The sequence below is a fragment of the Schistocerca gregaria genome, chromosome 10, assembly GCF_023897955.1.
Source record: "Schistocerca gregaria isolate iqSchGreg1 chromosome 10, iqSchGreg1.2, whole genome shotgun sequence".
NCBI lineage: Eukaryota > Metazoa > Arthropoda > Insecta > Orthoptera > Acrididae > Schistocerca > Schistocerca gregaria.
In genome coordinates, this window is record NC_064929.1 from 131128350 (window position 1) to 131155185 (window position 26836).

At 41.3% G+C, this 26836-nt stretch overlaps 1 protein-coding gene across 5 annotated transcripts in view; it reads left to right on the top strand.

Annotated features, from left to right (window-relative positions):
• The window catches only part of LOC126293196 (neurexin-4), a 153325-nt gene that overhangs the window by 23293 nt on the left and 103196 nt on the right, over window positions 1–26836 (top strand). For all 5 annotated transcript variants that reach the window (XM_049986318.1, XM_049986320.1, XM_049986317.1 and 2 more), the window contains 2 exons: window positions 11147–11288; window positions 26227–26430. In XM_049986318.1, coding sequence (XP_049842275.1) covers window positions 11147–11288; window positions 26227–26430 — 346 coding nt within the window. The remainder of the gene's footprint in view (window positions 1–11146; window positions 11289–26226; window positions 26431–26836) is intronic.

Here is a 26836-nt window from a genome sequence, read left to right on the forward strand (position 1 = left end):
CCCGCTTACACGAGCGCTAGTGGTAATGTAGTGGACAGAGTACATTGTATTTTACATATGAATTTTTAGTGCAAATCCAGTAATCGTACTTTCCAAATACACTTTAGATAAATAACCATAGATGTCAGTTTGTTATGTAATGAATGACACTTTGATTTTGGTTTATGTTTTGAAATCTGTACACACACACACACACACACACACACACACACACACGGGTCTGGTGTTGGTGTGGGAGAGCCACGGAGTGGGCAAAGGAAGGATCAGTGAGGGCAGCCATTAGGAAAAGTTGTGTAGGTGTGCCCAGGGAAACTTGGGGGCCTCAAAGACAAATGCAGGGTGTCCCAGGAAGAATGCTCAGTATTCCAATATATGACAGGAATGATCATTTGAAGCAAAATTGTCTTGCAGACATGGGCTCTAAAATGCATACTATGAGCACTTCATTTTCAATACTGTGAAACACATCTCTTCTGCTAATAAAGTTCTCATAGATCTTGAGGTATCCATTTTAGAGCCCACGTTTACTAGACTATTTTGCTTCGAATGATCATTCCTGTCATAGTTCTGCGCGTATTGACAATTCCTCCTGTACACCCTGTATATTTGTTTGACATGTCATATTTCTCTCTTATCTTTCATGGCTGTGTGATATTTATTTATTGATGTATAAACAATCATTGCATATTTGTTGTCAGATATGAGGTAAAAACTGAGTTTAAATTTGGTTATTTGTTATGGAATATAGCATGGATTGGGTTGCATTCAGAAACTGGTTGTACAGTTTGACACGGCATATAATATTGGGAATATGTAGATGAGGAATGTTCTCATGTAATTTATAGTAACCCCTGGACACACACACACACACACACACACACACACACACACACACACACACACACACACACACACACACATTGATGACAGTCTGGTGATGAGAAAATCGCACCGCCACAACCCCATTTCACTTATGAAAATTATTCGTCATTTAAAAAAAAATCATTCCTTCTTGTGAAGCTGTCAGGGCTGTTGAAGTTTCTTGTTCTCAGCATCTCATGTATGTATGAATCCTGCATATCTTTTTTGACCAAGTTTTGTTTGTGTACTTCCTTGTATATTAAGAGTTATTTGCTCATTAGTGTCTCACATCTGATTGAAGATACTGTTTATTTGTTTAATTTTAAGTGACAAATGCCATCAACTGCCTAAACAGTTTAGCTTGTATTCAGACTGGTGTACATTTTGAGGCATAGGTCCCATGCCATGCCTTGTTTTCTGTTGGAACCAACCTGAGTTTTACAGATGGTTGATAGTCTTTGTTTACTTAAAGTTGTGTTTTAATTTTGTACAAAAAAGAAGAGTCACTTTTGGATAGAGTGAAAAGCCAGTTTCTTTTATTTCATTTTCATTTAGAGTATTGCAATGAATTCCTCAGCTTTAGTCCCACCTTTTCATCCTGAAGACAGTGCTATATGATAGGTCACAGAAATTCTTGTGCTTATTGTTGTCAAAAAGGGAACAAAAGAATACAAAATTTCATAGATTTGAAAATCTGGAGGCTTCTAGCCACATTTAATAAAGACATGTATTCAACATTGCTGTTAATTATAAGTCAATGCAAAGTGTGCTGCTGTTTGGTCACTGATGTACATATCTGCAACTTTGCATGCAATGTGCTGTGTGGTGGTTGCAGTTTCTTGGCCCAGATTCCTCATCAGGACATTAACACAGCTTTCACTGCACTTTGACTAACATCACTTTTTGCACCGAGTTGCTGTTATAACACATGCGATTTTCAAAGATTTTTAATATGTACTGTGTTTTTTCTAATGCTTAATTAATAACACCACTGCACCTGTGCTGTGTGACTAACATGAATGTGATTAACATGCTTTGAGGTAACATACAAGGATACCTGCAAAACTACTCCATGTTGAAAGAGCTTTTTTTACAGATACCATTTTATTAAGTTTTTCTTGTAGTTCAACAGAGCTGTCGAAAGCGCTTTCATGGTAAGTACACCATTTAGAAATGTTTTGCCATGTTCGTCAATAAATGAACAGAATTTGTCAGTAATTGAAGGTTTTGTTATGGTGGAGACATGTACATGATTTTATGCAACCTTTCTGCCTGAGTAACTGCTTTATTGATGGCAGTGGAAGTGACCTAATAACTCCTAGCTCATTTATTGTGAAAAAAGTCATCACAGTGGAAGCCCAGTTCAGTCGACCGACATTCTGTGTGAAGTTGTAGTCCATTGTTAAGAGATCATTTATGGTACAGAACATTGATACTAGTTTTTAAGGAATTGTGGTTCCACTGAGGCTGTATGTTGTTTGGCTTTACTCACTACTATTTGCCAGTTTCAAGAAAAGTAATTGTAACATATACCTAGTAACATATCAATGGTCATACATTAAGATATGAACAAGCTGAAACATTCTGGTTATAATGTCACAGGTATCCAGGACGCTCTTCTCCTTTTGTGAGGATAGAGAAAGAAGGTGTTAATTTGCTAAGCATCAGGACGCAAGGGAATTCCTGAAAATGAAGTCAATACTGCAGCCTTGGAGGCATGTGTGGTACATGATGTTATCCAGTGTGTGTATCCCTCTTTGTATCGTAATGTCATTGTTAGAATACTCTGCAATGTGTCTGCAGAACAAAGATTGGCTGGGATTGGTAGATAAGAAGTTGAGATCGGTAAAAGCAATTGTACAGCGTCTACCCCAAAAGATTCAAGAGTAATTGTTTCTAAAAAGAATTGTTGCTAACATGCAAAACTTCCTTCCGTATCTACACATTGCTCCCACCCCTTTGCCTAGTCTTCCTGGGAGGGTTCAACGGGAACCTCGCATTGAAACCCTTTTACCCTCTCTGAAAACCTGTGATGTCCCTCCAAGTTTTTCTGCACCCTCGGGAACAAAAAGTAGTTCAGTGGGGCCGAGTCAGGGCTGTATGACGAGTGAGGCAGCGTTGTGGCCACACCATTCCTGGCTAGACACCATTGCACAATGAGGACATTGTGGCCCAGAGCATTGTCTCAGTGGAAAATCCATTTGTTCACTATGTCATTGTTGACGCATTTCACACTACCCTACAACTAGATGGGGATGTGAGTGTAAAACTGATCGTTAACTTTGAATCAGACCTTTGGTGTGAAAAAAACAATGCATATTGCATTAACCTCAACAAGGTGGATCTTTGGCCGAGGTAAATTTTTTGTGTACCACTTACTGCATATATTTTCCATTTTGTTATTGTACTCGAAAATCCTGTGTCATCATCTGTCACAACTCTGCACAAAAGAATAGGGTCACTTCACAGCATTCAAACAACTTGCAACGCTTCAGCACACTGATTTCATTTTGTTCACCAGTCAGTACTTGTGGGTTGTCTTTGCGCCCACCTTTCTCGTCCCTAAATTTCTCTCCCAAAAGCGTTAAACTTCTAACTTCAGCAAATTGCAGTTGTCTACTATTATTGTTACTCAGGTGTCAATATCCATTCCAAACTTTTTGCACTTTCTTCACGTGTTTTCGGGATGTTGACGGACACCCAAAGCGCTAGTTGTAGACGTTTACTCAGACCTCCTGGAAAATCTCGTCACTTGTAAACTCTCCACTGAGCCACAGCTTCTCCCCTGAATGCTTCCCTAAAACAGACCCACCATCTCATGTCCCAATTTTGTGAGTTAAACACAAAATTTGACTGTGTGTCACTGCTCGATTAAATGTTGCGCTTTGTATCTGGAGACGTCATCAAAATGCAATACATGCGGGAACAGTCCTCAGTCTACCACTGTCCAGAGGCAACTGCCCGAGTTGCATTTGTTATGTGATCCCTCTCACTACCATTCCTACTGCAGGCCCCATTGCTCTAGCTCTTCGGGTTCACTGAAGAGTTCTATTCTCAAAACTTTCAGGACGAACTCTGTAAGTTCGTGGCACAATTCCTGGCTGGTTAGAGATGACATGTCTTAGAATATATAGTAGCCCACTGACAGGGTTTCCTACTCCTAGTCAGACGTGAAGATCCTCCAGTTTGTTATACATTTGGCATACTTCTCTTTGTGCTCCGAAACAGAAGGAAGTCCAGTGGTGTCACGCCAGGATCGTACGGAGAGTAAGGCGGTGTTGCCACACCATTTCCGACTAGAAACCCTTGCACGATGAGGGCTCTGTGGCTCAGAGCCAGAGTTTGGGTGTGTTTTATATCGTTACAGCAGCATCAAAGCCAGTTTCTAACAGATCTGCTGTCAATTTTAAGTGCTACTGAGATGAATTTGTGTTGTCAGTCCTTCCATCTAAACTGCATAAAAAGGAAGATTCACTCAAGAAAACTGTATAAAGTTATCAGACAGAATTGCTGGCCAGTACTTACTTCAGGATACAAAATATCAGTACTGTGGATAGGCCCATATAAAAGTACACCACACTATCCAAGTTGTGTATTTTTATGAGTACCTGGGAGCACTTCATCTCTTGAAGGTAAATGATGGCCAGCCATAATGTCTCATAATTTTATAGCTTCCTCCTAAACCATTATGTGAGAGGTTTTAGTGTGTTTGTGGGGAGGGTAGTAGTCTCAGCAAGTTATTGTGTAAGTGATCAGTAAGCCAAAACATTGCAGACTTTGTGTGTCTTTTATAGTCCTGTGTTTGTATTTGTACCTGTGATCTAGAGGTAGCATCTTTCATTAGTAATGAAAATGTCTTTGGTCCCGGGTTCAACCCCCCCCCCCCCCCCCCCCCACACACACACACAGCCTAATTTTTGATTAATAATCAACATTGGCAGCCGAAGACTTCTGTCATAAGAAGTCACCTTCGTCCTGCCAACGGCCTTGTCAAAGAGGGCGAAGGAACAGACAGAGGTTCAGGGCACTCTCTTGCCCTAGGGAAACTGCCCCTAATGGCGGAAGAATCAGCAATGATCAACGGCATGAGGATGCAGAAGGCAATGGAAACCACTGCATTAAAGACATGTAACGTGTATCCACAGGAGATGTTAGCCTGTAAATGAAGAAGTGTCATGATGATCTCTCCATTGGCAAAAGATTCCGGAATGGTCCCCCATTCAGATCTCCGGGAGGGGACTGCCAAGGGGGATGATATAAGAAAAATATTCAATAACCAATGAAATAATGATGTTCTAAGAGTTGGGCCATGGGATGTCGGAAGCTTGAATGTGGTAGGGAAGCTAGAAAATCTGAAAAGGGGAAAACAAAGGTTTACGCTAGAGATAGTAGGGGTGAACGAAGTGAAATGGGAAGAAGCCAAGGATTTCTGGTCAGATGAGTATAGGGTGATATCAACAGCAGCAGAAAATGGTATAACAGGAGGTTGCATGCACAGCTTCATCACTATCAAAGTGAAGTCCTGGAAGGTGTACTTTAAATTTCAGTAAGAGATGAAATCAGTTCGGCCTTGTAGGGGACTGTATGGATTATGCTCAGCGACAGTGAACTCGAGGCATCAGATTATCGTGAATGTCATAACGCTCGTGTGTGGTCTGGCATTTTCCTGCTAGAGCAGAGGGTACACCATACATGGACAAACTCTTCAAATTCATGCTTTCAGTTTTCAGAAGTATTATAGCACAATTTCTCACGCACTGCCAATTGCATTCCACATCACTGTGTAACACACTACCATTTGGAGCCCTTTTGTGGCAGAGGGTTGCAGCTTATGTCAGCAAAGTGGAACAGTCAGTGGAGTAATATGCACAACATGTAATTCCTCAACTGATATTGAGAACAGAATAAAAGATTTAGAGGCATTACTTTTCAATATCTCAGTATTGATCCGTGCTGTATTATGTACATGATCGATGATATATTTGGATGATACTTTGAATTTTTTCTTTATTTGTGCCTTCATGTATGATCTGTCAGTAGCATACTGTTGTTAAAGAAACTGCTCCGTGTAACTGAGTGTGAGTGATTTGCCAAGTAAATGCAAAAGCGTGTGCCGTCACATCACTTTTTTATTGCTCGTTAAGCTTTTTTCCGTGTTTAATAGCAATTCTCAAGTCAAGGCTTCAGTTGATGGAAATGGACAATCTTTTCACAGAGAAAGAAATTGTTGCTCACTTGAAAGTCGTGTATGAAAGAGGAGATTTGTTTTTGGGACTGCCAGTTATCAACCACTGCCTCAGTCACCAATCCTCTGCAAATCTTCCTGGATTTCTCTACATTTTCGGGCATAGTAACCATCCTGTAGACAACAGCCTTGTCTGTGGAATGCCTCAGGGTACATCAGACACACCAGTTATGCAGTATTTCATTCTTCTGCAGTACATAAAATTTACACCTTATTGTATGTTTTTTGACTTACTTGGTATTCCTTTACTCCACCTTCTATGTTAATAATAATAATAATAATTTTGTGTGGCTCAATGTCCAAGTACATAGTCTTTCAATCTTACCCTATTTCGGTTACTTTTGTGTCCGTAACCTACCCCAGCTATCCAGTCGGGAAAAGGGGACCTATAGTTTAATGTGCAATCCAAACTGAATGTTGTTTCTGGCAATACCCACACCACTAAGAGGTGAATGCTAAATTGAAACGCAGGCTGGAAAATCCGCGGTCCGATCGGAATTCAATCCTGCAATCTTTCGGGTTCCAGGCAAGTGACTTTTGCTGCTGGATCACCATGTCCGACATGATGAAGGATTGAAAATTAGTCATTCCTATAGTGGGTGCACTTAATTTCACTGAGTCCCGTATGCCGGCTGATGAAAATCTGGAAAATTAGAAAGTCATTTATATGGTATAGATTCTTCAACTATAATTTGCATTATCGTATGTACATTTAGGTATTATGTTTTTATTGCTATGATTTTTGTATTCCTCTTGTAGTGTACTTGTGACTGTATGTCATATTGGTTTTCACTTTGTATTTAGAAATTACTCATCATATATATCCATTTTTATTAGGTGCACAAGAAAATGATCATTGGGTTGAAATTGGCCAGTAGTGGTTAATAAAGCATTCCACTCAAATAATATACAGCCTTAGCAGAACAATATTATTTCTTTCAATCAGTGTCTGATGGCTGTGCCCCCAAGCACAAGGAAAAAATTAGATTAGTATTGAAACTTCCTGGACTGAGACTCGAACTCGGGACTTTCTGCAAACATCCCCCAGGCTGTGGCTACGCCATGTCCATTGGAACCCAACTACTGTTATCACTACGCAAGTGCAGTAGAAGTCAGTCACACTTGTTTGTAAATACCTGTAGGTTTTTGGTTGCAGTCTATTGGCCATCACCGAACATCTTAATAATGCCAATGGTTGTGAGCAAAATAATAAAATAAAAAGACTTTCATTTTACAAAAATGTCAAAAGATCTTCATGGGCAAAAACTGAAAGAACCTTACCACCAGTCTAATGGAGCCACAGAGTGTTATATTACTACATAATAGGTACATGTCAAACAATATTACTGCTATCTAAACAGGCAGCAGCTGAACATTAAATACAGTAGCCCCAAGTCCTGCCCATAGTTTTATGCAGCCTTCAGGGAGGCTACTCCATGTACATAATAGAATGTAAATATTCAGTCATCGTAAAGTATCATTCAAATTTAGAAACACCTGCAGTACACACACATTCTGTATTAGCAGTAAACGAAATGCAAAGGTATTCAGCTATATGCCAATTGGTATAAAGACAGCCACAAATGTTACAGTTTATAATGTACATCATGGTTGTCCAGATACACATGACAGTATGTCACAAACAAAATCTTTTACAATTGGTTCACCGAGGTACAAAATATTAATGTGGCATGTTTTGAGAAAATGTGATTTAGCGATGAATTCGTACTTTACTTAATCTAGTCATCATCTGACTCACGATATCTGCTACTCTTCTCTCCTCCTCTTCTTTTACATTCCTGTCAGCTCTCTCTGTCATACTGCTTTGTTCTTGTGAATATCCCTTCCCTCATTTATTAACCCTGCCTCGTGATCTTCGAGCATTCACTACATATGTCCAAACCACTTAAGCTGTCGCTTTTGGTCATTCTTCTCCATAGGCTTTGCACATAATTTTTTCTGAATGGCTGTGTTTTAGATTCTGTCCTTCCTAGTCTAATTTTCTATTTTTACTTACTATAGGGATTCACAGCCATAGGGCATTGTTGAGATGTAGTTGAGCAGTATACAGCTAACTTTTTCCCTTTCAATGTCTTCCTCTCTTGCTGAGAAGCTTCTCTCTAAATGCATTGAACAGATGGCTTACTGTCCCAACTGTCTCCATTTCTTTCATTTTCTATCTTTCCATTACTTATGATGGAGCCCAAGTGCTTAAAATTTACAAGCCAATTCTGGTAGCTGTCTTTCAACTGTGGTGTTATACCTTTCTTCCCTTTAGTTAATAATCACATTTTCCTCCATATTTACTTCCATTCTGAGTGTATGTTACATTTTGAAGTAGTGCAGAACACTGATGAATTTGTGAAAACCTTTACATAAAAATTTTAAGTTTGAGGGTTCAGTCATTTGGCATTGACATGGGCATGCAGAAGGTGTGATGCTGCTCTTCCCATTTCAGTTGCACATTCAGTTTCAAGCAGTGTCACAGTAGGGAAGACAGTTCACAATTCTGAATTAATGCAACTGAATACCACATCTACAGTACACACACACACACACACACACACACACACACACACACACACAATTCTCATTTCATAACATGTCCATCTAGAATTTTATTCTCTCCTGTTATGTTTTGTTGTCAGCAAAATCCCATTTAATTCTTCATGTAGGGCTTTTATGTACGTGTATTCCACCTGCTAGTAATACATTTGATTTTGCTGTCTTTGTAATGTGTTGATTTTCTTTCTTTCAGCTCTGTATCACACTTGGCACACTTGGTGATCATTGAATTATGACCACTTTACTAATATTTAAATAAAACAGTATGGTGTTTTTTGCCCTCCTCTTGAATCATTGCATGACCTTGTTTTGTATGCTGTTGGGTCTCAATTTGTATATAGTGGAATTGAAACAGAGGCAGAACGAAGGAATTTATAAGCTCTTGATAAAAGACATACTATAAAGAGCTGGAGTGATTCTTCTATTTCAAAGCTCTGAAGTTTTATAGTTTTTATGGGCTTAAAGAACTCATACAATACTGCCTAGAAATTAATATTTGCTTGGAGGGGGGCCAATTTTTTTTTTTTTAAAGGGTCGAAGGATGGCTGTATAAATGAGGCCACAGGTAGATTATTGGTATTTACCAACAGTTGTAGCACTTTGGAAAAGGTGACCACACAAGGCAGCAATGCGCAGTCATTAGATATCCACATGTCTCCTGCTCCTTACAGTGATAGCCATAAATGAACCGTGCATTGCCCTATGAACATGCCTGTTGTACTGTTGGTGCTATGGTCATCAGCTGAAAGCAAAACCGCTGCACACATCGCCATTTTATCAGAAGTTTTCCTGATTTGATGGATACCTACTCTCGCAGTTTAATGTGCAGAGCACTGGCATGCAAAGAAACTGTGCATGAATCATTGTGCCAACCCTTGACCAGGTACACCGGCCACTGTATCTGCGGCTTATAGTAAAATACTGGCCCAGCTCTGCACCTTGCAAATCCAACAAGAGCCACAAAACTGTGCTGTTTTATCACATTCACTCATGGGCTGCATAAACAAATTTTGCTTCGAAAATATGGACTGCCGCATTACCACAGTAAAGAACATGGATCAGAAGGTCATTCAGTAATGCTATTTTGTTTTCAAGTAAAGTTGATACTTTTGGATAAACAATATTATGGAAAGGACATACTGCTGCTCGCCATAAAGATGACATATTGAGCTGCAGACAGGCACGACGAAAAGAGAGTTACACATTGAGCTTTCAGCCAAAGCCTTCTTCAGAAAGGGGTCTCTCTCTCTCTCTCTCTCTCTCTCTCTCTCTCTCTCTCTCTCTCTCTCTCTCTCTCTCTCTCACACACACACACACACACACACACACACACACACACACACACACACGACCGCTATTTCCAATTGCTCCAGATGCAACTCACTCACATGACTGCAGTATCAGGCAGCTGAAACCACATTCAGTTGCCTGAGACTGTGTGTGTGTGTGTGTGTGTGTGTGTGTGTGTGTGTGCGCGCGCGCGCCTGTGTGTGCGTGCGTGCGCGCACGCGTAGGAGGGGCGTGTGTTGTTGACGAAGGCCTTATTAGCTGAAAGCTTTATTTGTAACAGTCTTTTTGTTGTGCCTATCTGTGACTCAGCATGTCCGTTGTATGGTGAGTAGCAACTTCCCTTTTCATTATATTGTTACATTACATTTTGGATTTTCCATTGTGTGAAGAAAATAGTGAGATTTTCTATAAATGAAAACATTTGATTATATTAGTATTAATGGCAACAGTTGTGCTTTCAGGTCACTTGTAGTTGGTCAGTGGTTTCACATTCATCAAATAAATTGAAATATGACAGTGTGATAAGATTTTCGAAGATGTGAGTGCACCTAAGCTTTCTTCGCCTCCTTTTCAGATCAGACTTGAACACTGGTTCAGCTGATTGTCCCCCAGTTCTGTTGCATGCTTCATTAGCTCTTACGATTAATTTATCTGGTCATTTGATAAGCTCTTACTGCCAATTGATTACATAGCTATAGTGAGTTGCAGTGTGTTTAGCCATACCACAAAACTACAGTAGGTAAGTCGATACAGGGTAGCCAAATCATTTAACTTCTGATTGGCAGGTGGAAAAAAGATCTCTGCAGCTGGTTATAATTTAGTGGTCACTCACTGTATGTTGTGGTAATGTTGTGAGACTGTGAATAGGAACGAAATTTTTCATGTTATGAACTGCGAAAAGGGAGACGTAAAATCACATGACATGGAGATGAATCCCAGTTGGCTGAAACTAGATATTTATATGTTGAGTTGCAGGCAAGAAGGCAAAGGGACAAGGCGTCTGAAGAATAAAAATGTGTGATTTCTCTTTTTGTCATATTTTAACATGGGAAAAATCAGTTGTCAAGCAGAGATTGTGTGTCAAGTGTGATATGGAGATATTCTTTAAGAGTATGATAGTTAACTGACTGTTGTCCTTACCCTGCACTGGATTTGTACTGTAATGTAAACATTATCCACCCACAGATGTTCAAAGGTAACATCGACGGTGACTCCACGCGCCGCAATCGGTTTGATGTGCCCATTATTGCGCAGTGGATCCGCATTAACCCTACCCGGTGGAGGGACAGAATCTCACTCCGTCTTGAGCTGTATGGATGCAGATATGGTGAGTATTGGATAGAAATTGCTAAACGATATGTTGCCAGTGTGTGAAAGATATGCCAATCTGAAGCATTGTGAGATTCTCATTGGTCTCTGTTAAAGTATGGTTCACTGCTGGGTGCAAGCCTCTTCTCAGATGATTCCGATATGCATTGATGCAAAAATGACAGATATAGAAATAAGCGAGTATGCAACTAAAAAACTAGAATTACACCATTACTGCAGCAGTCGGTATCAGGTGACATGATGAGCGACTTACATTGAAGCTAACAGTTTCTATTAAAAATTGAAATTTATTTCAACAAATATACTCGTCTACAATCAGTTTAGGAATTGTGTAATCATATGGTGATGATAAAGCACTAAAGCTTGTGGTTTCGAATGGAACTTATTATTCAAATCAGAAGCAGGCCAGGCAAAAAATTATTCACCCAGAGGATATGTCATACTGATGTGCTGTAAGAGCACCTCTGCCCATGGTAATGGCCTCAGTTCATCAAGGAAGTGTGTCCATTAGTTATTTCGTGTATGCTATATCCAGCTGAAGTCACTCATCGACGATTAGATCCCATAGAGCAAGGACACCTAGGGTGAGACAATTGCATGCGAGCCAGATGTAAGGGCAGCCTGACACAGTTTTGTTTGGTCCTTCTCAGAAGTATCTGGTACAGTGTGATATTTCATTTAGTGTTGCAGTGTGGCATTTTTCGTTCAGCACAAGTATCCTCAGTTCGACAGATCCTGGTGTCTGCGTTGCTTACCCTTAGCTATTTGTGCGTGGTATCAAGGGTGTTCAGAAATGCAGTGGCTGTTTGCACCAAAAGAGGCAGTTAAGCAATATATTGCCACAGTCCTTTAAGACTGAATGGGAATAGCAGAAGAGAGAGATGAGACTTCCTAATACCTGTTAATGCATCACACAGTTGATGGATATTGAACTTGCTGTGAAACAACATTACTGTATCATACAGAAAGAATTTAAAGATTTAGTTGACAGTGAAAAAGCGTAAAATTACAACAATCAGTTGGTGGGATTCATTATTCTGTACAGTAAGAAACACTTTCTGCTAAATTTGGAGGTGTGGGCCATGTGAAGAAATTGATGATACAAATAGTAACATTTCTGAAGCCGTGCACATTATTCCTCTGTCAGTTGCATCAGTTTTCAATGGAATTGAGTGAAGATTATGGAGACTTTACTACAAAGTATGTTCGTTAAATCGAGGGACGAGCCTAGAACAGTTTTCAATTTAAAACCAGCTATTGTTGAATTTTTGAAGGGAAAAGCACCGCAGGATGAGAATTGAAACATCTGAAATTAATTGCAGACCTCACATCTTATGTGGACTTGACTGCACACTGTCCACAGCAAGACATTGCAATGTGAGAAACCACTCATATCTGATTTCATAGGGATGCATTCAACAAGAAAATCACTTTCTGGAAGGGACAAATTCTGACAGACGCAATCCTGTTCTCCAAGTTCACTGGCACTAAAGAGAATGCAAAGTTTCTAAACATTTTGGTGACCTGCCAATCTGAAATTTGTTTTAGAGACCATTTGCTGTTTCAGTTGAAAGCGCCCTTGTGTATGTGCAGATGTAGCAGTGTAATTAATGTTTTAAAGATAAGGCCTTTAATATTAAAACTGTCCAGGCTATGTCTACATTGTTCTCCTCAGGTAGAGTTTCAACATTTCCATAGTGAGGTTGCAATAGTGGTACAGTGTTTTGATCAACATATGTGTGTGAAAGACCTTTTTTCCATTGTGATAATGAATAAGTCATGATTATTGCAAAAATCAGTGGAATTGTCTGTGTCTGTCTGTATGTTGACAGTTTCTACCAGATAAAAATTGTCTTCAGCCCACCAGAATTAATGAAATAATACTGAAAATTTGTTTCGTTTGTGTTCAGTGTTACTGAGAAATATCAAACAGGAAACAGTCATTTGCAGCACTACTATATTGTCAATTAAATATGTCTCATTTGTTGTTTCCCACTCCTGCCTCTCTTTTTACTCATAAAGCATACCATGGCAGTGGGGGAAATGGGCAGTAAGGTGAGTACTATGGGACTCGTGTCAGGCCATGACATGTTAGCCAAGTTCTCGGCTACTCCTGCCACAGGTCTATGAAATTGTGGAGACATTACTTATTTTGTAATTGCTATGGGATTAAGATCAGGTGATGTAGCGGGCCAGTCGAGGTGCAATACATTTTGTGAGTGTTTGTGAAACTAGTAATGTAAGTGTGCAATCTTTGAAAACAGCTGTTATCATCTTGGAAGTGGTAGTGACCACAGCATACTCACCACGGTGTACAAGAAAGGGCAACACTTGGTCACTGAGATTATTGAAACAAATTTTTTACTTCAAGTAACATGAATGAATTGGCTCACGTTATTGAAGTGTGTCCTTGTGGTTGGTTGGTTATGGTGTGGTGCACTCCATACATGATCTGTCACCCACTCACATGTATGTCAACTTGACCTTCCAGTTAATTCTTACTTACTCTTCTTAAAGATAATTCTGTTGTGGATCTGCTTTGCAGTGCCACTACACTGTGCCTTGTGAATTCTTCTACTTTGCAGTTGGGGCTAGTGCTGAGAGTTCTGTTGTATTTAAGCTACTGGAATGGCGTAATCAGGTTTGCAGTAACTCTTCTGCGTTATAACAGCGATGTTACCACTGTAAATTTACTTTTACAGTGGTAGATGATACAGATTGTTCACAAGTTGTAGCTCGCGGTAGGTCATAACATGTAAGCAGGGTGTTACAAAAAGGTATGGCCAAACTTTCAGGAAACATTCCTCACACACAAATAAAGAAAAGATGTTATGCGGACATGTGTCCGGAAACGCTTAATTTCCATGTATTTGTTCACAAATTTACTGCTGGGCTGAAAATCAGATATTTTGACGCTGCACCCACACAACAACTTGTGCTATCTGTACACTTCCCTTGTTAAATGTTCACTTGTAGTCCCAATCATTTGATTTCATCACCTTCTCAATCAAAGAATCTGTTCTCAGAGTTCCCAGTTCCTTTGCAGCTAACTTTTCCTGATAATTTACTTTTATGTTCTGAGAATGAGATTTTTACTCTGCAGTGGAGTGTGTGACGATATAAAAGTTCCTGGCAGATTAAAGCTGTGTGCTGGAACGAGACTCGAACCGAACTCGAGACCTTTGCCTTTTGCGGACAAATGCTCTACCGACTGAGTTACCCAAGGCTGACTCAGCACCCGTCCTCCCAGCTTTAATTTTCTGTTAGCATTTAAAATGTATTAAAAGTAGTTCATGTTTACACATCACACAAAAGCTGATTGCCGCATAGTAAACAACCAAATCCATACACGGACTGCTGTTTGTGAAAATGATTAAACTCTAGTAGTAATGTCTGCCAACATGGTCATGTGGCTAGAATAAAAAATGAGGCACTGAGATCTCTAAGAGCCTCAAACACACCACCATCAATCCCACACTTAAGTGAATATCAGAGAAACCAATGAGAGAACTTTTCGTGAATTTTCATATATACAGTGTGGGCCTACAGCACAGATAAACCTGCCTGACCATAAGGTCAACAGATTTCAGAATCATGAATAAATGCAACACAATCGAGGCTGTACGATGGATGATTGAACTGCTCCTAACTAAATTGTTGGATAAGGGTTTGAGTGATATCAGCACGATGGGGCAAATGTGTATGATGTTGCAACACAATGCCTTGACTGAGCATGCCATGCTGTACAGCCCCAATCTCACGTCTTCTGACTACAACATGTTCTTGAAATTTAGGCGTGACTTTGGAGGAAGGCACTTTGACAGTGATGACAAAGCGAAAAGCAATGTTCAACGGTGACTGCTTTCACTGGCGGCATCTTTCTATGAAGGTGGCATAGAAAATAGTTTCCTGCTCTGATGAATGTCTGAACAATGGTAGCAACTGGTTGAAGGAGTACGGAATGTGGACTGAAAGTAAACCGAAGAAAGACAAAAGTAATGAGGAGTAGCAGAAAGCACCAAGTTAAGAAATTATGCTACCTTGGAAGCAACATAACATATGGACAGAGTGAAGAGGACATAAAAAACAGACTAGCACGGGCAAAGAGGGCATTTTTTCTCAAGAGAAGTCTTGTGGTATCAAACATAGGCCTTAATTTTAGGAAGAACTTTCTGAGAATGCACATTTGAACCACAGTACTGTATAGTAGTGAATGAAAGTTTGAAGGGAAGGGAATCAGAACATTTGAGACATGGTGCTATAGAAAGATGTCGTATGTTAAGTGGACTGATAAGCAATGAAAAATTTCTTTGTGAAATTGCCAAAGAAAGGAACATGTATAAAACACTGACAAGATGACAGGACAGGATGATATGTATGTTAAGTTATTGGGAAATAACTTCTGTGGTACTTAGAGGGAACAGTAGAGGGTGAAAATTCCAGGGGAGGACGGAGACTTGAATACATCCAACAAATTGTGGCAGACTTTGGATGAAGGTGCTACTCTAAAATGAAGAGGTTGACATGAGATATGAATTCTTGGCCAATTGCATTGGGCCATAAAATAGAAAAGAATAAATACAAACCACCACACTTTGCATGGTTCACATCAAGTTGAGGTGGACCTGCATTCAAGGAAACTGCAATTCACGTTGGTTTTGAAACCAATGTTTGTTGACGAGGTGTGACACTTCTCTACAATGTCTGTCAGTTATGATTTTTTACCCTCACTGTCCTCACATTGTGTTAGATGGCTGCAGGTAGTGTGCCTTACATTGTGTTAGATGGCTGCAAATTCTAATACGTTGCTAGTAATCTCATTGGATAGTCCATATTGATAACCGTCTGATCAGCCCACTTCATTCCCAGTGTGATCTAGGCAGATCCGTGTCAACCCGCCTTACTGTGGTGATTCCATATGAGTGACCGGCATGCATGCACACTACTTCACTGTCACAACATATGTCAGTGGTAGAGGGTCACGTGACCGTGTGGTAGCAATTCTACACCAACTACAGTTCCCCACAGCGTACAGTGTCTTTATTCAATGGGGTGACTAGTAGACTGCATTTGGGAAGTGAAACTTCCACATGGGAAAAATATATTAAAAACAAAGATTCCAAGACTTACCAAGCGGGAAAGCGCCGGCAGACAGGCACATGAACAAAACACACAAACACACACACAGAATTACGAGCTTTCGCAACTGGCAGTTGCTTCGTCAGGAAAGAGGGAAGGAGAGGGAAAAATGAAAGGATGTGGGTTTTAAGGGAGAGGGTAAGGAGTCATTCCAATCCCGGGAGTGGAAAGACTTCCCTTAGGGGAAAAAAAAGAACAGGTGTACACACACACACACACACACACACACACACACACACACACACACACACACACACACACACACACCATCCGCACATACACAGACACAAGCAGGTTTAAGGTGGACAGATGTGTGAAGCTGGCCATTGGACAGATGGAGGTCAACGTCTAGGAAAGTGGCATGGGATTTGGAGTAGGACCAGGTGAATCTGATGGAACCAAAGGAGTTGAGGTTGGAGAGGAAATTCTGGAGTTGTTCTTCACTGTGAGTCCAGATCATGAAGATGTCATCAATAAATCTGTACCAAACTTTGGGTTGGCAGGCTTGGGTAACCAAGAAGGCTTCCTCTAAGCGACCCATAAATAGGTTGGCATACAAGGGGGCCATCCTGGTACCCATGGCTGTTCCCTTTAATTGTTGGTATGTCATCTGTCCAATGGCCAGCTTCACACATCCGTCCACATCAAACCCACCAACAAGCAACAGTACCTCCTTTATGACAGCTGCCACCCATTCCATATCAAACGGTCCCTTCCCTACAGCCTAGGCCTACGTGGCAAACGAATCTGCTCCAGTCCTGAATCCCTCGACCATTACACCAACAACCTGAAAACATTTCGCATCCCGCAACTACCCTCCCGACCTGGTACAGAAGCAGATAACCAGAGCCACTTCCTCATCCCCTCAAACCCAGAACCTCTCGCAGAAGAACCCCAAAAGTGCCCCACTTGTGACAGAATACTTCCCGGGACTGGATCAGACCTGGAATGTGGCTCTCCAGCAGGGATAAGACTTCCTAAAATCCTGCCCCGAAATGAGATCCATCCTTCATGAAATCCTCCCCACTCCACCAAGAGTATCTTTCCGCCGTCCACCTAACCTTCGTAACCTCTTGGTTCATCCCTATGAAATCCCCAAGCCACCTTCCCTACCCTCTGGCTCCTACCCTTGCAACCGCCCCCGGTGTAAAACCTGTCCAATGCACCCTCCCACCACCACCTCCAGTCCTGTAACCCGGAAGGTGTACACAATCAAAGGGAGAGCCACGTGTGAAAGCACCCACGTGATTTACCAACTGACCTGCCTGCACTGTGACGCTTTCTATGTGGGAATGACCAGCAACAAACTGTCCATTCGCATGAATGGACACAGGCAGACAGTGTTTGTTGGTAATGAGGATCACCCTGTGGCTAAACATGCCTTGATGCACGGCCAGCACATCTTGGCACAGTGTTACACCATCCGAGTTATCTGGATACTTCCCACCAACACCAACCTATCCGAACTCCGGAGATGGGAACTCGCCCTTCAGTATATCCTCTCTTCTCGATATCCGCCAGGCCTCAACCTCCGCTAATTTCAAGTTGCCGCCGCTCATACCTCACCTGTCTTTCAACAACTTCTTTGCCTCTGTACTTCCGCCTCGACTGACATCTCTGCCCTTACTCTTTGCCTTTAAATATGTCTGCTTGTGTCTGTGTATGTGCGGATGGGTGTGTGTGTGTGTGTGTGTGTGTGTGTGTGTGTGTGTGTGTGTGTGTTCGCGAGTGTACACCTGTCCTTTTTTTCCCCTAAGGGAAGTCTTTCCGCTCCCGGGATTGGAATGACTCCTTACCCTCTCCCTTAAAACCCACATCCTTTCGTCTTTCCCTCTCCTTCCTGAAGAAGCAACCATCGGTTGCGAAAGCTAGTAATTCTGTGTGTGTGTTTGTGTGTTTTGTTCAGTGTGCCTGTCTGCCGGCGCTTTCCCACTTGGTAAGTCTTGGAATCTTTGTTTTTAATATATTTTTCCCATGTGGAAGTTTCTTTCTATTTTATTTACATCATCATTAATTTGAACCCAACAATTACGTTTGTTATTGTCTCTGTTGCATTTCGAAATCTTCTCTATCGTCTTACTTTCTCTTTTCGTTTGTACAAGTAGTTTCACTTTGTATTCATCTTCCCTTTTTCCGTAATCTACCATACATTTTATCCTGCCTAATTATACTCAATAATACGTAATTTACTTCCAAACCATAACTTAAAATTTTCAACGCTTTCAACATAACCGCTGCTATAAAATCCACTGTTCCAAGTTTACAAACATTTCATGTAAACTCGTGAATACTATTTCACTGCTTCAGTTCCTTTCACTCATTACACAACCATCTCAGTTATTTCCAACAACTTTCGTTTTATTTCCATTCCCGTTTTTCCCACATAACCGATCATTTTTTAGCAGCTTCCCACAGGTTTACACTTTATTACAATTGTTAGACTCATTCTCATAACCTGCCAGTACATAACCAGTCCTTTGAATACATTTACACACACATTCTTCGAGATTTTATTCGAAAAATTTTTTCGAATTTTATTTTTTCAGAAATTATTTTTTCGAAACTTTTTTCGAAACAATTTTTTTTCGAAATTTTCTTGAATTTCCCCACCCTTTAACGTGATCTGGAGACAACATAACTACCCAACCTTTGCACCCATTGTTGTTCACCAACCAACACTTTTTCAACTTTTTTCACACCTTTATCGCTCCCTATACAAATTTCTATTTACTTTCACTTTAACCTCATATTACCCTTTCCACCTTCTAATACCATGTCAACCTCACAACATCCCTACAACGACCCCATTAAATTTTATTTACATTCCCTCCGCAAACATGCCTTCACCCTAGCCAGATTACGCTCCCATATTTTATTTACTCAGGCTTGTCTGGCATTTGGCATTACTCCCAAAGGCCTCACACTTAAAGTTCCCAACCCTGGCTGCAATCCTCCTTTCCATCAGTCCTTATACCAGTTCCAAACAGCACAATCCATAGCCCTCACCCGCCTAATCCTTCACCTATACATCGACGCGGCCAATGAACACACCCGTCAACTCCTATCCCAAATCAAAGTCCTCAATCTTTCCTCTCCCACATCCACACCGGCTGTACATAGCATCCTCCTACAGGCCAACCGCAAATTAGAACAACATGCCACCCTCCACCTCAACAACTATCCAATCTCCTGGTTTCCCACCTCCGGAAAGGCAACTCACTCACCCTCCACAACCTTTCCAACAAACCTCAACCTCCTCTCATTGCACACAGACCCAGTCTCTCCCATATACTCAATCTCCCACTTCCAGCTCCACTCCCCCCGACACCTCAAAATTCTAGTCAACACAATCTGGAACCACAACACCCCAATTCAGTAGTTAACCTTTCCTCCAAACCCCTCTCCCAATCCGAAACCTCTGTCCTATACAAAGGCCTCACCTTCAGCCCCACTCCCAGGTTCAACCAAACTGCCCTTGTCAAAGATTTACTGTCCTACACTCGTAGTCTCTGCTGGAAATATCACTTTGCCACAAAGAAAAATAATCCTGATCCCACTCCTAATGATCCAACTCCCCAAGACACTATCCAAATTGAACCCTGCCTGCAACAGTTCCGTCCTCCATCACAGCGGGACCCACCTCCTCTTCCTCAAAATCACCCTCTCCAAACCTTCCAGGAATTTCTCACTTCAAGCCTTGCCTCTCAATTTTTCTTGAAAAACCTTAATCCTACTCCCAACATCACCACAGCCGAAGCCCAGGCTATCCGTGATCTGAAAGCTGACCGATCCATCATCATTCTTCCGGCTGACAAGGGTTCCACGACCGTGGTACTTGATCGTCGGGAGTATGTGGCTGAGGGACTCCGTCAGCTTTCAGACAACTCTACATACAAAGTTTGCCAAGGTAATCCCTTTCCTGATGTCCAGGCGGAGCTTCAAGGAATCCTCAGAACCTTAGGCCCCCTACAAAACCTTTCACCTGACTCCATCAAATTCCTGACCCCACCGACACCTCGCACTCCTACCTTCTACCTACTTCCTAAAATTCACAAACCCAAACATTCTGGCCGCCCCATTGTAGCTGTGGTTACCAAGCCCCCACAGAACGTATCTCTGCCTACGTAGATCAACACCTTCAACCCATTACATGCAGTCTCCCATTCTTCATCAAAGACACCAACCACTTTCTCGAACGCCTGGAATCCGTACCCAGTCTGTTACCCCCAGAAACCATCCTTGTAACCATTGATGCCACTTCCCTATACACTAATATCCCGCACGTCCAGGGCCTCGCTGCAATGGAGCACTTCCTTTCACGCCGATCACCTGCCACCCTACCTAAAACCTCTTTCCTCGTCACCTTAGCCAGCTTCATCCTGACCCACAACTTTTTCACTTTTGAAGGCCAGACATACCAACAATTAAAGGGAACAGCCATGGGTACCAGGATGGCCCCCTTGTATGCCAACCTATTTATGGGTCGCTTAGAGGAAGCCTTCTTGGTTACCCAAGCCTGCCAACCCAAAGTTTGGTACAGATTTATTGATGACATCTTCATGATCTGGACTCACAGTGAAGAACAACTCCAGAATTTCCTCTCCAACCTCAACTCCTTTGGTTCCATCAGATTCACCTGGTCCTACTCCAAATCCCATGCCACTTTCCTAGACGTTGACCTCCATCTGTCCAATGGCCAGCTGCACACATCCGTCCACATCAAACCCACCAACAAGCAACAGTACCTCCATTATGACAGCTGCCACCCATTCCATATCAAACGGTCCCTTCCCTACAGCCTAGGCCTTCGTGGCAAACGAATCTGCTCCAGTCCTGAATCCCTCGACCATTACACCAACAACCTGAAAACAGCTTTAGCATCCCGCAACTACCCTCCCGACCTGGTACAGAAGCAGATAACCAGAGCCACTTCCTCATCCCCTCAAACCCAGAACCTCTCCCAGAAGAACCCCAAAAGTTCCCCACTTGTGACAGAATACTTCCCGGGACTGGATCAGACCTTGAATGTGGCTCTCCAGCAGGGATACGACTTCCTAAAATCCTGCCCCGAAATGAGATCCATCCTTCATGAAATCCTCCCCACTCCACCAAGAGTGTCTTTCCGCTGTCCACCTAACCTTCGTAACCTCTTGGTTCATCCCTATGAAATCCCCAAACCACCTTCCCTACCCTCTGGCTCCTACCCTTGCAACCGCCCCCGGTGTAAAACCTGTCCTATGCACCCTCCCACCACCACCTCCAGTCCTGTAACCCGGAAGGTGTACACAATCAAAGGGAGAGCCACGTGTGAAAGCACCCACGTGATTTACCAACTGACCTGCCTGCACTGTGACGCTTTCTATGTGGGAATGACCAGCAACAAACTGTCCATTCGCATGAATGGACACAGGCAGACAGTGTTTGTTGGTAATGAGGATCACCCTGTGGCTAAACATGCCTTGATGCACGGCCAGCACATCTTGGCACAGTGTTACACCATCCGAGTTATCTGGATACTTCCCACCAACACCAACCTATCCGAACTCCGGAGATGGGAACTCGCCCTTCAGTATATCCTCTCTTCTCGATATCCGCCAGGCCTCAACCTCCGCTAATTTCAAGTTGCCGCCGCTCATACCTCACCTGTCTTTCAACAACTTCTTTGCCTCTGTACTTCCGCCTCGACTGACATCTCTGCCCTTACTCTTTGCCTTTAAATATGTCTGCTTGTGTGTGTGTGTGTGTGTGTGTGTGTGTGTGTGTGTGCGCGCGCGCGCGCGTGTACACCTGTCCTTTTTTCCCCCTAAGGGAAGTCTTTCCGCTCCCGGGATTGGAATGACTCCTTACCTTCTCCCTTAAAACCCACATCCTTTCGTCTTTCCCTCTCCTTCCTGAAGAAGCAACCATCGGTTGCGAAAGCTTGTAATTCTGTGTGTGTGTGTGTTTGTGTGTTTTGTTCATTGTGCCTGTCTGCCGGCACTTTCCCGCTTGGTAAGTCTTGGAATGGAGTTTTGGAAAAAAGCGTTGGCAGAATTGATTTTTTATAGATATGTAAGTATTATTCATTTCACTCTACTGTTGCACAATGTTTTAACTATTTGGTTAAGGGAAACATTGAAATTGATCCTGTGTAAAGTGACAACAGCGCAAGAAATGAAAGATGTCGATCATGAAAAGTGAATCTGTTACTGCAAATGGTTTACATCTTTTATTGACAGGAATACCACTAATATTCTTGATGTTGCCTTCTATACATATGGGACTGGTTATACCTCTTGCTGATGTTAACACATGAAACATATAATTGTGTTCAATAGGGAATTCTTGTGCTGCAACATGAAACATTGTTGTGCACTCAGAAAATTGGAGTGAGAGTAGAAATATCTAGACAGCGCATTATTCGATCTTTATTTTTTGAAGAAACTGTGTACAGTGAGTGGTATTGTTTAGTGATCTAAGATTTCATATGCCATCCAAAGGAAGGCAAAATCAACTAATCATGTTTTTAACAAGATGGTGCTACTATGCACATTGCTAACAATGCTATGTCTTCTGGAAGATCTTTTTGGAGAAAGCATCCTCTCAAAAAACCTGTGGCCCCCTCTCTCACCGAACCTTACTCCACCTGACTTTTTTCCTCTTGATAAAAGCAATATCTGTGAGTCATAAACAACAATAACTGTGTATAACGGAAGTGCATCATAGATATCTAAAAAGTGTTTTCCAATAAAATTAAGTGGGTTCTGTTGCTACCCAGGGAGGACGTCATTTCGAATGTGTCTTGTAACTGCACTACTGCTTTCTGAACACTCTGTACTTTTAAGTGAGCTTATGATTGTATGGGTGGCTGGAGTATCACCGTAATAACTTGGCCAGGCCTGCAACTAGCTTAGCAATGCAGCAAGTTCACCTTCCGTAGTCATGGTGGTGTACGTTGATGCTGTCTGATCTCACCGTATTAATGAGCATACCATCCCTTCTTGGTGATTTTTGTTTTGTGGGCAATAGGCTGTGCACCAAGATATGTTTTTGTGCCTGACATTTCATCTGCTAATGCTGGAAATATCATCAGAGGGTATGAAGACTCAGACACCAGTTTCAAGCTTGATGAGGTAGTTTAAAACTGTTGAGTCTTCATAGCCTCTGATAATATCTCCAGCACTAGCAGATGAAATATTAGATATTGGATTGTAGCCTAATGCTCGTAAAACAGCAAGCACTGACAATTCAAACCTCTGCCATGCAAAAGTAAAAGCGCCACAAGAAAATAAACAAGACTGACTCGTCTTGTAATCGGCTTCAGTATTTAATGGAAATATGGCGCAATCCTCTATAATAGGTATAGTGTTGTTGAAGAAGTATTCTGGGAATCTGCATTTTTGTATTATACTGTGCTTATTGACTCTCCATGTTGTGTAAACTCAATTTGTGTAATACCATAATTTGACATCAAAATCAGTGTTTTGGAAAAATTTATGTTTTGATGTTATTACATGTGTTGCCTCAACACTGAGGTACAATTGTCACAACTGACATTGTCTAAAGAATACTATAGAGCAACCTTACTTCTTGATATTTCTAGGACACTATGCTAGTTAAAATAATGTTACATTTAGATAAATAATTAATAATGAAAATCGAGCATTTTTAGTTATTCATATTTCCTTTTGCAATGTAATTATATTTTGCTATCCCTTTGCAAAATGTAAAAAATATAATTTGGGCCACGTGACTGATACTGGGAATGAAGCTTAAAGCAACGGTAAATATTGTCGTTTGTTTTGAATGTAACAATATTATGAAAGGGGAAGTTGCCACTCAACATAGAGCGAGATGCTGAGTCCAGATAGACACAACAAAAAGAATGTCACAAATAAGCTTTCGGCCAGCAAGGCCTGCATCAAAAAAAAAACACACACACACACACACTCTCCCACGCACCTTAAAACTCACTCATGTGACTGCAGTCGTGTGTGTGTGTGTGTGTGTGTGTGTGTGTGTGTGTGTGTGTGTGTGTGTGTGTGTGTGTTTATGACGAAGGCCTTGCTGGCTGAAAGCTCATTTGTGACGGTGTGCCAATCTGCTATTCAGCATCTGTGCTATATGGTGAGTGGCAACTTTCCTTTTCAGAATATTGTTACATTCCATCATGGATTTTCCATCGTAGTTTGTTTTGAACTAGATTTTGTGATGAATTTGTGAAAACTTAATTTTATGAGTGTTTTTTTGAATGGTCAGAACTATGATGTGTAAATAAAATTTAAAGTAAAGAAAATTTTGTGTTCATGAGCTAGATATAGTGAAAAGTATCTGTAGAAACAGTTTATATGACTTGACAAGTGAAACTTGTTCAAATCATGCTGGCATATTAGTGTTATAGTGAACTTCACTTATTGAGAAGACTCTTACATTAGACCCTGTTCTATTATTTTAAAGAGCTAGGACTGGATGCAGCTGTGCACCTCTTAGTCTGAAGCAAGGTGACTGCTTCATGGTTCTAAAAATGTGGAAAGGGCATGGGGAGAGATTGGGACTGTATCGAGTATGTGGGTGGGCCCACATGTTGCCAAAGTTGTTTCGATGATGCTGCAGTAGTTTGGCTTGGAAACCCTTAGATATATTCCGTACAGTCTTCATCTCTCCTCATGTCGTTTCCATACTTCTGGAACCCTGAAGAAAGATATTTGTAGTCGTCAATTTACTTTGTCCATTTTTTCATGGAGGCAATACCTATCTTCTCTCACAGTGGGATAAATGTATTGACAGTTATGGTGATTACTTTTGAAATAATAAACAGTTTACTTACATTTTTCCATATGTATCATTTTCATTTACTGCCTGTTATACGATCCTGGCATGTTGTAGAAATTAGCTACAAGTTTGTGAAGAGCCATCTCCTTCAGCCATTCAGTGGACGTTAGGTGTGTGTTTATCAATAACTCGCCCACAGGTTGTCTCCACTGCTCCTCACTTGGCACTGTCACATGCATTGTGCAACTTCCGACAACAAGCAGATTGATCATGATTCGACCAAGTATTAGCATGCTTTTGGTCTCTGACTGACCTTCCTAAAGCTAAATAATGCCTTTCTGAGCTCTCGCACAAATTTACAGTTAACGCACATTTTTTTGTACAGCAACATTCTTTTTAGTGTTAAGTCTGCCCCGATAACTGAGTGGTCAGCGCGGCAATCTGTCACGCCAAGGGGCCCCGAGTTCGATTCCCAGATAGGTAAGAGATTTCCTCCACTCAGGGACTGGGTGTTGTGTTTGTCCTCATTACCATTTCATCATCAGTGGAAGGCAGCTGGAAACCGCCACTGGAATCACTCCCCTAGACGCTTATGCGGCGTACCTCTCTGACAAGGCTACCCCCATGACAAGACCTGCCGTAAGGCAGAACAAAAAATCTTTTTTTTTTTTTTTTTTTTTAAGTAGGTGGCTTGAAACATGTTGATGCTTTAGTTACATTTGGAGTTATATTGTGGCATAGAAAGAAGTTATGTGGTATCATGTATATAAATGCGAAATCCCACCAACATCCTATATTTTTACTGCTTTAATGGTTTACTCTATATGAACATTTGAGAATTGTTTCGTGGTTGTTATTTTGCAGTAATGAAAACAAAATTACACAATATTTTAATCCATTTGATGGAAACATAATGCTATCATGAAGATAATTTGTGGTGGCTGTATATCTTGTTGCAGCTAAAAGATTATCAGTTTAACTTAGTAGCTGTGATGTGAATTTGTTTGCAGATTTATTTTGAGACTAATGTTTGCTTGTTATTCCAGAGGCAGAGACGGTGTATTTCAACGGTACCGCCCTCGTCCGCAAGGACCTGCAGAGGGACCCAATATCGGCAACGAGAGGTGTCATCAGGCTGCGCTTCAAAACTAACAATGCAAACGGAGTCCTTATGTACAGTCGAGGCACACAGGGTGACTACATAGCGCTCCAGCTGCGCGACAATCGCATGCTTCTCAATCTCGATCTCGGTGAGTTTGCAGGGTTCAATCTTACCTGTTCTTGGTGCTTTTGAAATATTTGTTGCTCTTCTGTTGAAGTCTTTATTTTAACCAGCAAGTCATACTTTGTGAATGTAGTCATTGCATTTAAAACTGCTAAAATATTTATTACATTTGCAGTTCCTATATTTTGTCATTTTATGGCATACTGAAAGCAAACTGTGTCACCAAATGAAATATGCTAATCAATAAAGCAGCAGAACTTTAAAACTGAAAACATTAGTACTTACTCAGATTGTTAAAGCCTAGTGTATGATGTTAAGGTGTTGCATGCTGAAACATAACTTCCAGCAATCAGTATGCAAATACATGTGGCAGGATGAACATATAAGCACTTCCACATGCTGTGTGAAAAAGTGCAAGAACAGTGTTAGAC